Below are 12,692 nucleotides of genomic sequence, written 5' to 3'. Positions count from 1 at the left end.
GGTGGCTCTAAGTCAGCGACACCCCCCACACTCACTCCAGCCTCAGTCTTCTCATCCGTAAACTGAGGACTTTGGACTAGGAAGAGAATGTTATACGTTAGCCATGCCCAGGACAATTCATTTTTTTAACCTACACTAGGCATTCGGTAAAGGTAAAGCTGGTTGAATCAAAGTAAATTCTAGACTGATGGTTTCCCCTGTCAGGGTCTTTCAGCTTTGTGGAAATCAGCATTCTCCTCTTTTGACCAGGAGAGCAGGAGAAAATGCTAGAACGCTCGAATGGGCCAGTGCTGCTTCCTATCAATAGCCCTGGAAAGAGGCTTCAGGCCCACTTGCCCGGGGTCTGGTCTGGGCCTGCAGCAGCAGTAAAATTTCCCACAGCTCCTCCTCAGACCCGCTTCCTGGGCTGGCCGGCCTCCTCCCTACAGCCCAAGCTACCCGGTTCCCCGCCCCACCTCCCAACCTGAGACTTTGGTCAGACTGCCTCTCCCCATCTGACCCTCTCCCCTCCCCCCAACCTCTCTTCAGAGCCCCACACCCTGAGTCCTAGGTCCCTTCTCACTTCACATGCTCTGCCTGGCCGCCCTCCATCCCAGTCCACCCCCTCAGCTCTTCATCTCATGGCTGACGTTCTGAACATGACTCATAAGCCACCCCTCCCCACCTTCCCACCTTCACTGCCTCCTGTCAGTTCTAAGCTGGCACATACCAGAGGGCCCGTGCAAGTGCTGTTCTCTCCCCCACTCAAACCTAAGATCTTAACTCAGATGTCAGCTGCACTCAGAGACCAGTCAGTTTAGGCCAGGCTTTTTGTTCTAGTCTTTCATTTCCCTTTCTTTCTACACACTTAACTCAGTTTGTAATTAAAGAATTATTATTATTTCAATGTGTACTTATTATTTATTTTGAGAGAGAGAGGGAAAGGGGCAGAGAGAGGGAGGGAGAGAATCCCAAGCAAGCTCTGCGCCATCAGCTTGGAGCCCAGGCCAGTCTCACGAACTGTGAGATCATGACCTAAGCCAAAAGCAAACCCAGGCACCTTAAAGGATTATTATTAATTCGTTAAGGTGTGACTCCCTCATTAGTCTATAAGCTCTATGTGAGCTGAGCTGTCTACATGTCATTGTATCCCGAACACATAGCACAAGGCTTGGCCCAGAAAAGGGACTCATCTATGGAAGGAAGGAGGCAGGAAAGTTAAAAAAAGAAAGAAAAAAAAAGGAAAGGGGTGGCCTAGGGTCACACTTGGTGGCACAATAATTGTTTAACAACTGGCTTTCTGCAGAAAAAAGAAAACCCCATGTGTAGTGTTTGCCAGTTCCATGGGGTAACTGTTCCCACCATGGCTGATTCCAAGCCACAGTAAGACATTCCTGAGTGTGCAGGTGGATGGAGATGGGGGCATGGGCTCAGAGTCCGGAGAGGCCCAGCTGGCCCCTGCACAATGCTGGTTTGTGGCGACGCCCACACGGAGATCCACAAAGCCTATCATGTTTTTAAATGACATCAACTTTTGACTCAGTCCTACTTTGGGCTGAAGGCCAAAATGAATCGAGACCTGCAGAAAATGCTACGGACAAAAGAGGAAAAAGAGAAAAAAAAAAACAAAACAAAGAAAGAAAGAAGAGGTTTTGCAGCTGGCTCAGAACAAGACAATGAAGGAAAGGTGAGCCCGGTGCGTGGGGATGATCACTGGCTCCCAAAACACGTCAAGAGCTGCTAACAACTGTGTAGCTTCTGGTCTTCTTGCTGGGGCCACTGACAAATGCAATGTTTAGGACACTGTTAGGAGCAAGTCAAAGCCCACATGAAACGCTGGTTTTACCCACAGACCCAATATTTACTTCCCTTTCTAGCAATTTATCCTACTAGCTCAATAAAAGCAAAACTGATACCTGCAACACTAAATTAAAGAGGAACTAGGATAAAAAAAAAATTAGAAGAAAGTACGGGTGTTTTCCTGATATTCCAGGATTACAGGAGCCCTAAATCTTAATGCAGAACCCAGAAATCGTAACAGAAAAGATTAATTTGACTCTATACAAATCAAGTTTCTGCATAACAAAACCAGCATAAATAGAATAAAAAGACACACAAAAAAAAACCATGGGAAAAAACATTCACAAGACATCCAAAGAGTTAATTTACTTTCTGCTTGAAGTACTCTGACAGATCAGTAAGAAAATAAACCCCCTCCCCCAAACCACACACAAAGGCAAAGTCCCTAAGGAGGCAGTTCAAAGAAAAGGCCACATGAATGGCTCAAGAAATTTCAGAGCCGTCTTTAACCTGGCTCATAACAATAGAGATGCAGATTACAACAATAACCATATGCACCTCACATATCAAACTAGGAGACATGTTAAAGTGTGTAAGTCCTTGGCCAGGGAGGGTGTGGGGAACAGGACCTCAAGCATTACTGATGGCAGTGTAAATTGGTTAAGATCTCTAGAGAGAGCATTTTGACAACATGTATCAAAATAAAAACAGAGCCTACTTTGACCTTCCACTTTAAAAAAAAAAAAAGTTTATTTATACTTTTAGAGAGAAAGAGCAGATGAGGTGGCAGAGAGAGAGGGAGAGAGAGAGGATCTCAAGCAGACTCTGCACTGTCAGCAAGAGCCCAATACAGGGCTCGAACTCACAATGTGTGAGATCACGACCCAAAATCAAGAGTCAGCCGCCTAACACACTGAGCCACCAATGTGCCCATGACCCCCCACTTCGAAGAGTTTCATGTATATCAGAATTTCATTATATATTATGTAACAGCAAAGACTGGAAACAACCTAAATGCCCCCTTAGTAGGTGACTAATTAAATAAATTATGGCCTGGTCATACAATGGATGAACAATGAGGGGCTCTCTAAGTAGTGATATGCACCCATCCCCAATTTAGGTGAAAAAAGGCATAGAACAATGTATATATTATGTCATTGTTTGTGAGAGGAAAATATATAAATGAAAATATACTTAGACTATTTCTGGAAGGATACATAAGAAACTGGTAACCATGGTTGCTTCTGAAGAGGGAAACTGGAGGCAGGGATGGCTAGAAATGTTACTTTTACTGTCCGCTTTCTGTAACATGTGCATGTATTATCTATTACAGTCAATTTCTAAAATAGATATGCATAAAGATGTTCACTACTGTGTTGTATACACTAGACAAAATAAATAAAATACCATCAGGATGACCTAACACTGGGTTATTTTTAAAATATTACCATTGCAATGAAATTGTAATTATTTTTAACCCTAATTAAATTGTACTGACTCACTTTAAATACTTCTAGACTTGAGCCCCAGAAAAAGAATACAAATTACTTCCCAGGATATTTAAACAACTCTCAGATGTACTTACAGGATGAAAGCCAGCAATTTTTGAGAATTCATGGAGAACAGAAGAAGAATCAGACTGGGGACAAATATCCCAAGCTTCATATACAGGAAAAGGATCGTGCTTATTACTCAAGGAAGTCGTGAGCACTGGAAACCAAGGAAGATTCACTCGAAACAACGTGGGATAACGATGCAAGTTATTAAGAAGAATATTTTAAAGGCAACAGAATCGTGGGGTTTTGTTAATCTTGTGTAAAATCTCTGACCATCTGAGCTGCCAGGGAATGCTCACGTCCGGCCTCAGTTCTTCCACAGCTGACCTCTAAGTGACTGCAGAGCTTGGTGAGATTCGTTTCAGGAAGACACAGACACGGTTTTCAACATGGCTGGGAGATAAAATGCAGAGCTATGCAGTTGAACACAGGGCTCAAGGTACACCACACCTGGCCCACTCAGGTATGTGTTACCTGGAAATCCACAATAATGCTCAGTGTTAAGGCGGGCTTTGGATTATTCAATATTCTTTTTTTTTTTTTTTAAGTTTTATTTACTTATTTTTGAGAGAGAGAGAGAGAGAGAAAGAGTGTTCATGAGCAGGGGAGGGGCAGAGACAGGGAGAGAGAGACTGCCCAGCAGGCCCCACGCCATTAGCACAGAGCCTGACTCAGGGCTCGAACCCACAAACCGTGAGATCATGACTTGAGCAGAAATCAGGAGTTGGACGCTTAACCAACTGAGCCACCCAGGTACCTGGATTATTCAACATTCTTTTTTTTTAAAATTTTTTAACGTTTATTTATTTTTGAGAGACAGAGAGAGAGAGAGACAGCATGAGCAGGAGGTGGTAGAGAGACACAGGGACACAGAATCTGAAGCAGGCTCCAGGCTCTGAGCTGTCAGCACAGAGGCTGATGCGGGGCTGGACCTACAAACTGCGAGACAATGACCTGAGCTGAAGTTGGATGCTCAACCCACTGAGCCACCTGGCGCCCCTCAACATTCTTAATAAAAAGAAATAACATGATAAATGTTTGGAGAACTTTATATGGTTGCACACAAAAAGTCATATTATTATTATGATTATTTTGAAGGCATTGAAAATTTTGGGACAGATAACAAATACCAAGGACCAAGGCATAAAACAGAAATAAAAAGATCCAAACAGGAAAGATTTAATAACGCAAAACTATGATGAAATCTACATCATGTGCCATGTCACCGAAGTGCAGCCTGAGAAATCTCTTGACTTAATGTAATCCTATAAAGACAGAAGCTTGTCATGTTTACTGAAAGCCTTTCATGCATCAATTGCAGGTTTTGTCATTGGAAGCATAGGGTCCATCTATGGTCCCTTTTGATTAGAACACATGGGGTCTGCCAGGCTGTTTTCAGAGTGTCCTGTTTAAGACACACATGGGGCGCCTGGGTGGCTCAGTGGGTTGAGCGGCCGACTTCAGCTCAGGTCATGATCTCGCGGTCAGTGAGTTCGAGCCCCGCGTCGGGCTCTGTGCTGACAGCTCAGAGCCTGGAGCCTGTTTCAGATTCTGTGTCTCCCTCTCTCTGACCCTCCCCCGTTCATGCTCTGTCTCTCTTTGTCTCAAAAATAAATAAACGTTAAAAAAAAAAATTTAAGACACACATATGTCAAGTAGAGCAATTGCTATGGCCAATTTTGTTATGTGTGGAATGTCTGAAGTAGCTGGGGATTTTTTAGCCAGGGAAGAAACCACTTGGGTATCCTCAAATATCTGAACACATATTATACAAAGGAAAAAGAACCCTTCAGAGGGGGCAAGCCATACAAATAAGTGTGAGATGACCTGAGTTATATTCACCAAAAAACATGCTTGGCTGCAATTATGGAGCGAGCTGCCTAGCCAATAGCCAATGGGGCCCTCCCTTCCCATCCTGGAAATGGTATCCATGTCAGGGATATTAATCAGGAGGGGAGATAGGCTCATCAGCCCAAAGATCCCTTTTAAGTGTTATAACCTGGGATTCCAGTGGCTTGACAGTTTCACATGTGTAGGTGGTATTATATGCGTATAAAATATGTGATAGCCTATGTAATGCATATAATATATATTAATAATGTATATTTATAATGGTATATTTATAATACAACCTATGTTCAGAATATAATATATATTTATAATATAATGCAATATAATATAATATATGCCTGGCAGATTTTCTATGTTCCCCACCCCACCTAACACTTAGGGACAGAATAGGACACATATTGGAGGGCCACGGATAGGCTGAGGCAAATCTAATGACAAAGGCACTGCGTGAGATTATTTGCAAGTGGGAAGATCATGGTTTGGAGTGAGGAAAGAGGGTACAAAAGGCAACTTCTCAGACTCTGAACTTTCAATCTACAGACAGAAAGCGAACCGTCTCCACTTCTGCTCCCACATACAAACAAAGCTGACAGGCACCTGACCTCTAGGATGCTGCACCCACCACAGTATACATTCCATATTTGTACATCTGATACAGTATCCGCTGTGCACAGACCGCTTCAGCGCAAGTCTGGCCTTAGTATATGCCAAATGTGCTCAAGGAGCTCTTTGAAGCATTTGTTATGGAAATAGAATGCTGTGGCAGGACAGTCCTTTATTTAGATCTCTATTGTGTGTGAAAATCAATATGTCCTTTCTAGTCTTTATTTTACAGGAAAATGCATCTCTAACTATTGTCCGGAGGTCTTCAGCTCCCAGTTTCGCCGTGTCTGCTACACGTAACCATGGCACAGCTATCAAGCACCCCTAAAGCATAGTGCACACATTCCTACCATCTTTGACCCTCTTGAGTGCTAATTTAGAAACATTGTCCACCTCTCCAATATGCCTTAAAAGCCAGTTTTCAAGAACTATTTTAGTTTTTTCATCCCGCCCTCCATGGCAGTGTAAATAGCTGTCCATGGGTCCCCACCACTAGGATAATGATGCTCTCTCCCACCTCCTAACTTTCAAGTTCCCCTCCCCTTGGACCCCAGGATGGAACAGCTTCTAAACACATTCGCTTTCATCTATATTATTCCTCTTCTACTTTAAAGAAGGGGTTTAAAGTATTTGAAAATGTTGCCAAATTCTTACTTTCACAGAGTATTAAAATTGTCACTGTAGTCATTGTTCTGAATTTTTCCATGATGGTAACAAAAAAACAAACACTGCCCTCCGTGGATGGGAGAGGGTCACAGCAAAACACCTTTGGAAAGGAGAGGCTGTGGGGCTGGGGCTGGGGCTGGGGCTGGGGCTGGGGCTGGGGCTGGGGCTGGGGCTGGGGCTGGGGGTGGGGTACACCTCAAGGTGAACCTAGCCTGAAGGATCTTCCCCATTAACAGTGAATCCTGTCAATTCCCACAGGACAGATCATTTCTTGCCAGTCTGGTACAAGATTAAAACAGCGATTATGATGATGTAAGAGTTTCATCTTACACATCCATGAGCTACAACTGTTTACTAACACTCATTTGGGGGAGAAAGTGCATGCACATTGATTTTTACAAACTGTCCAATTTCAGTCTCACTTTTAAACAAGGTATTTAAAATTCTGCCCAGAACTGCCCAGAAGGGTGGGAGGGGAAAGGTCTACAGTACTTGGAAATGTAAATTTGTTATTTAAAACACAGAAAGGGCAAAAAACACAAATTGCTTAACAAATGGGCATACAATGTCTCCCAGATGTTAAGAAAAGCAGAAAATACAGATGTCTTAGGGACTGGATTTCAGACATTGCCCATTCTGCATTTTTCTGCTGGCACACATCTTCTCAAAAAACACTGCTGCTGCATTTCACACAATGCAACACCTCTGTAGAGGGGCTTCAGGACTCTCAGCAAGGCAGCCGCTCTGCTAAAATCTTACCAGGGTCTCAATGCCTCACTCAGACAAAAGCAGCTGCTATATAAGAGCAGTGGTGGACCCGGAATACAAAACAGATTCTTAGTTTCCTTCCTCTACTCTATAGGGATATGACTAAAGTCCCAAGAAAACACTTGAGGGAACACTTGGGTGGCAAAATCTAAAATCAAACATCCCAATCTTGGGAGAGGGATGAGCATGATGAGGGGGGGAAAGGGAATTTTCCCAAGCTCTTTGCTTTTGTGGCCAGCACCTGGGTTCTTTAGTTGGCTTTAATAGTCTGTTTCCAAACCTGGCGCGGGATGACTGAGGTCTGCGGGAACGAACACCTGGGAATATGACATCGGTCCCACGGATAGATATTTCTTTGTGGGAGGCATAAGGACACTCAAGCCCCACAGAAGACTAGAGCCAGAGCCATGGTCCTGGATCTAGCCATCAGACCCTGAATGAGGCGAGTCTTCCAGAGCTGGACGGCTGACAGGTCAGCAGCCTTATCCTTGGCAAGGGACACCCCCGGCTGAACCGGGGTGATAGTTTGAAGGATAGGTGAAGGGAGCCCAAGTCATTTTAGGGGGAGGGGCGCTCTCCCCAAATGTGCACTCGGACGGGAGTTCGGGTGCAAACTAGAAAAGGCTGTGGAGCCCCCTTAGGGTTGGGAGGCAGTGTCCCCGAGGAGGGAGGCGAAAAGCCCCTGCTTCACACCCAAGCAAGCGCATCTGGTTTGGGGGACGGAGGATGAAGCCAACGCGAGATGCATACACACAGGCTGGCATCGCTTTAAGGGACCTCGGTCTGCTCGGAGGGAGACGGAGGGAAGGGTGGAAGAGATCCAGGAGTAAAAGGCTCGGGAGAAGGACTCGAGGCCCGGGCGGTCGCAGCCCTTACCTTGCTGACCACGTTTTGGACGAGGCCTGTGCGGATGCCGTAGTCCCACGCGTGGCAGTCGCAGTTGGAGGCGTTGTCCCCCTTGTCCGGAGGGGACGGCAGGGGTGGCGTGTCGCCCCCGTCCGCGCCGCTGCTGTTGCTAAGGTTGCCTGCGGCCCCCCAGGAGGCAGTGGAGAAGGGGGTGGTCGGGGGGCTGGTCCAGTTGGCCACGTCGCCGGAGTCCCACCGGCCCGTGGCGGTGACCCCCGCCAGCTCCGCGCCTTTGCCGGCTCCGCGGCACCAGAAGTTCGGCTGGTCCAAGAGGAAAGAGTCCGAGAACTGGCTAAAGCCGATGAACAGCGCCGGGATCCAGGTGAGCAGCACGAGGGTCTTCTGGTAGCCCCCGCCCAGGCCCCCGAGGAAGGGCAGCACCGACCCGTCGTAGTCCAGCAACAGGAGGCTCGGGGCCGCCGCCGCCGCCGAGCTGCAGCCCGGGTGCTGGCCGCCGGCGGCGGGATGCGGGGCGGGCAGCGGCTGGATCTCCCCGCCACCGCCGCTGGGGCCCGCGCGTCCCCCGAGGGGCGCCGAGGCCGCCGCGTCTCCGGGCGGCAGGGAGCCGTTCTCCTCGGCCGGGGGCGGCTGCCGCCCGGGCCCGCCACCCGCCGCCTCGCGCCGCCGGTCTATCGCCATGGCCCGGGCCCACGGCGCCCGCAAAGGCGCATAGAAGCGCGGCGGAGGCTCCCGCGGGCGCTCCGGGCAGAGCGCGCCGGGCCGGGCGCCCGCAGCCGCCGCCGCCGCGGAGGAGGGCCCGCGGCTCGAGAGAGAGCGCTCGGCCGCCCCGGGTGCTTCAGTCCGCCCCCATGTCACCGGCCCGGACCCTGCGCCCCGGGCGCTGCGGCCCCGCTCGGGCGCCGGGCAGAGGGCGGGCAGAGGCCGGCCCGGGCCCTCAGCCGCCGCCGCTCATCGGCTCCGCGGCCCGGGCGCCGGCGGCCGAGCCCGCCGCTCTCCGCTGCTCCGCGCCGGCCGCAGGGGGAGGAGCGGGCTCCGCGCCTAAGCCAGGCGGCTCGGTGCTCTGCGGACCGCTGTGCAGTCGGCGCGGGCGGCGGTGCGGGTAGCGTCCGTTGCTCCCCGGGAGCCCGGGATGTATTTATCCGGCCTCGGGCGCCTCCCGGAAGCCGCGAGCTCGGGTCCCAGCCTGCCGAGCCGCCGCGCTCTCCGGCTCCGCGAGCCGGCCTCCCTTCTCCTCCTCCTCCCCTGCCCCCGGCCCGCCCCCTCTCCCCCCGCCGAGGTGGAGGTAACCGCGGCACCTGCTGCGCCCGGCTCCTGCGCGCGAGCGCCCCCTCCAGCCGGGACGCGCCGCCGCCGCCGCGGGATCCACGGGAGCGGAGGGGTGGGGGAGGGCGGGGAAACGGGACACCCCGCTCCTGCCAGGCTGGAGGATCCCCTGCTTGTTCCCCCTCCGCGCTGAGCGAGGCGGAGGAGGAGCAGGAGCAGGAGCGCGCAGCTGCAGGCGCGGGTGGGCTGAGGGTCCCGGAGGAGTCGGCGTGCGCGCGGAGCGTGTGAAGCGTGTTGTCTTCAAGGCTTTGGCTCCCGAAGCCTCGAGGGGTTTCCACCCACCCCTTGCGCCGGGGCTCGGTGACCTCTGTTGGCTTCAGAGGTGCTTGCAATCCCGCTGTCCACACCCCATTCCCAGTCTTGAGCCCAAGAGTAGCCAGCGTTCGGGGACAACCCCCTCGCACTTTTTAGGGATTCTGATACGGTTGATTTTTGTATCCACGGAGCACCGTCAAGAATGCGCATTTGCCAATATCAGGTCGCTCGTCACCCGCAGCGTCGGGTCACCCGCGACCGACCGCGGCACCTACTCCCAAATCGCCATTTCTTCCCCACTCCAGAGTGCATGCTGTATAAGTACAATGCTAGAAGGATACATGGCCAACACGAGTTATACTGTATACACATAAACGTGAATGGTGATGGTATTCCCCACCCCCTCCCCAAGATCTTGAATTCACGTTTCGAATGCCAAGTGCACAGGCGCACGCGTCTATATTCACACACATGAAGACAAACCTCTCCCTCCTCTCCCGTGCTCCAGCGCGAACCTTGCCCAGCCAGCACTATATAAATAACACCAGCCCTGCGGCAAACGGCTGCATTAGCATATTTCCTCCTGCACCCGGGGACTGGCAGAAATGAGAATAGCGTGGCACCTTTCACCCCAGCGTCCCCGCATGTTGGAGACATTTCACATTCTGAGAAGTTTATTAATGGAAGTCTTAGAGCAATCCATTTCCAGTAGGATTTTGGGGGGGGGGGGATGTAAAAGAAATACTTTTGCTTTACAAAAGAATACACTCTAAGCTACATATAAAAAAGGTATTCGTTTACATTTCCGTTATTTGCTTACATTTTAAACCTGCAGTTCTTTTTGTTGTTGTTGTGGGCATTCTGTGCTTACTACTAAAATACTGGCACATCTGAGAGAATTATTTCTGAAGGCTGTTGGTGAGCTGGGCCTTGGGGATGGGAGGAGGTCATGGACTTTCTTGGGTGGCTGGAAGGGGAGATTAGATAACTGTAGGCCAAAGGGGCCAGCAGGGCTGCAGAAGACACCAATCTTCCTAGAAATGGGTCTCAAAACCTGCACGCATTTAAAGAGCGTTTGGGGGTGATAGGGCACATTGTATAGTAATGATTTCTTTTCCAAGTTCATATTATTTATTACCTTGATTTTTTTCTCTCTCTTCCCCTTTCGCCATTAGAAAGGATTATAAATGCAAAGTGCTGACCATGCCTGGAACAGAGAAAGTGCTTAATAGTAGCTGTTTCTTATTACCACCGCTGTTACTATTATATAAAATCTACATTTTATTTCTGAATTTAAATATGGCTTTACAGATATTAATTTCCTTTTCAGTAGCTGATTTTTCCAGAAGCATTCTGTTTTGTTGGGCTCTGCCTCCGTACCCCAAAGTCACAAGGACGCATTTATTTTTTTAGAACTCATCACAAAATAAGGATTGCCAGTGACCTTGACGGCCATTCCAATCATAAGAATAAATAATATTGAACTCTGCAGGGTTAGTTTTCTAATACACACTCTCATTCAGGCCTCACAGGACCCCCAAGTGGTGGGTCTCCAAGATGAGGCTATAAAAGTCAAGTGTCTGTCAGATAACAGTGTTTGCCCACAGCAGAGCCAAATAACTGGCTTTGAACCCAGATCTTCTGACCTGACGTTCCAGGATGTCTCCATTTTAACATGCAGGGGCAGATTATAATACCACAGGAAGAGTTTGGGGGGTTTTGGTTTTAAAATTTTTTTTAAAGATTTTATTTTTAAGTAGTCTCTATACCCAAAGTGGGACTCGAACTCAACCCTGAGATCAATAGTCACACCCTCCAATGACTGAGCCAGTCAGATGACCCAAGAGGAGTTTTAAGAGATACTTGTTAATGTACATTTTTAGGTGGGAGAAACCCAGGCCCTGGGGAGAAGTTTCATTGCCATGTTGTTATTAGTCCTTGTCCCCAAAGGTGATAAAAATCCTCAAATGGTACATTCTCAGAATTTGGAAGTGCACTAGAAAATGGTAACCTCTAAAATTCAAACTAAAAGGAACCAATATAAAATGTTTGCAATTAGCCGTCTGCAGCCCTGACCCAGCCCTGACTTAACTTTAATTAAGTTCCTGATTAGATTAGAGGTTTCCCTAAATCCCTCTCAGAACAAGGTTCTCCCCCCTCCAAATGTAGTCAAGATTAAAAAGTAACTAATTTAAATTACACTGGACTTCAATTCATTAAGACATCACCAATGGCTTCACAGAGAAAGCTAGACTGCAAGAAGGAAGGGAGAATTTAACACTCTGATAACCTTCAGGGTAAGGATAGAGGTTCACCAGCTAGTATGGGGGAGCCAATCTGGCACCCACTATCTCATTACCCTCTTTTACTCTTCTGGGTGATAGCTCTTGCTAAGTACTAGTTTTCTCATTTACTTATTTATTTACTACCTCCTGCCTCTAGACAGGTACTTTGTATTTGTTCTCAGCTGTATTTCTGGTGCCTGACACAGTGCTTGGCACATGCAGGGCACTCAATACACTCAGACCCTCAATCTGCTGAGTAAATGAGGGTGTCAAGTTATCATCACTGGATGATATTAACATCAAGGATGCTGCAGCTCTATTTCCTGTGATTCTTAAGCCACCAAGCAACCTTTTCCTATTTGCCGAATCTCTCATATACACTGCTCAGATCAGCCAGCATGAGAATTCATTTGAACTTAACAGTTATGTAGTTTTTAAATGTTTATTTACTTTGAGAGAGAGAGAAAGAGCATGTGCATGCATGCTTATTTGAGCAGGGGAAGGGGCAGAGAGAGAGAGAGAGAGAGAGAGAGGGAGAGAGAGAATCCCAATCAGGCTCTGGCTGTCAGCACAGAGCCCGATGCAGGGCTTGATCTCACAAATGGTGAGATCATAGCCTGAGCCGAATCAAGAGTAGGATGCTTACCTGACTGAGCCACTGAGGGGACCCAACAATTATATTTCTTCTTATAAGTTATTGTTGTAAACGGATTAGCTCCAGTATGATGTTCTTGTGCAC

At 48.4% G+C, this 12,692-nt stretch overlaps 1 protein-coding gene across 7 annotated transcripts in view; it reads right to left on the bottom strand.

Annotated features, from left to right (window-relative positions):
• Positions 1-8,768, bottom strand: part of SLC22A23 (solute carrier family 22 member 23) — a 181,903-nt gene extending 173,135 nt beyond the window's left edge. For 6 of the 7 annotated variants that reach the window (XR_006217521.1, XM_042985839.1, XM_042985841.1 and 3 more), the window contains exon 1: positions 8,100-8,768. Coding sequence is in view for 6 of the 7 variants with exons in the window: in XM_042985839.1 (XP_042841773.1) it covers positions 8,100-8,768 (669 nt within the window). In the remaining variant the exon portion in view is untranslated. Of the gene's footprint in view, positions 1-3,265; positions 3,810-8,099 lie in introns of those variants that run through there. The other variant, XM_042985845.1, reaches the window with a different exon arrangement.
• Positions 8,769-12,692: the final 3,924 nt, after the last annotated feature.

Source organism: Panthera tigris, chromosome B2, assembly GCF_018350195.1.
Source record: "Panthera tigris isolate Pti1 chromosome B2, P.tigris_Pti1_mat1.1, whole genome shotgun sequence".
NCBI lineage: Eukaryota > Metazoa > Chordata > Mammalia > Carnivora > Felidae > Panthera > Panthera tigris.
The sequence above is the reverse complement of the archived record's forward strand: the minus strand, read 5'-3'. Positions and strand labels throughout refer to the sequence as shown.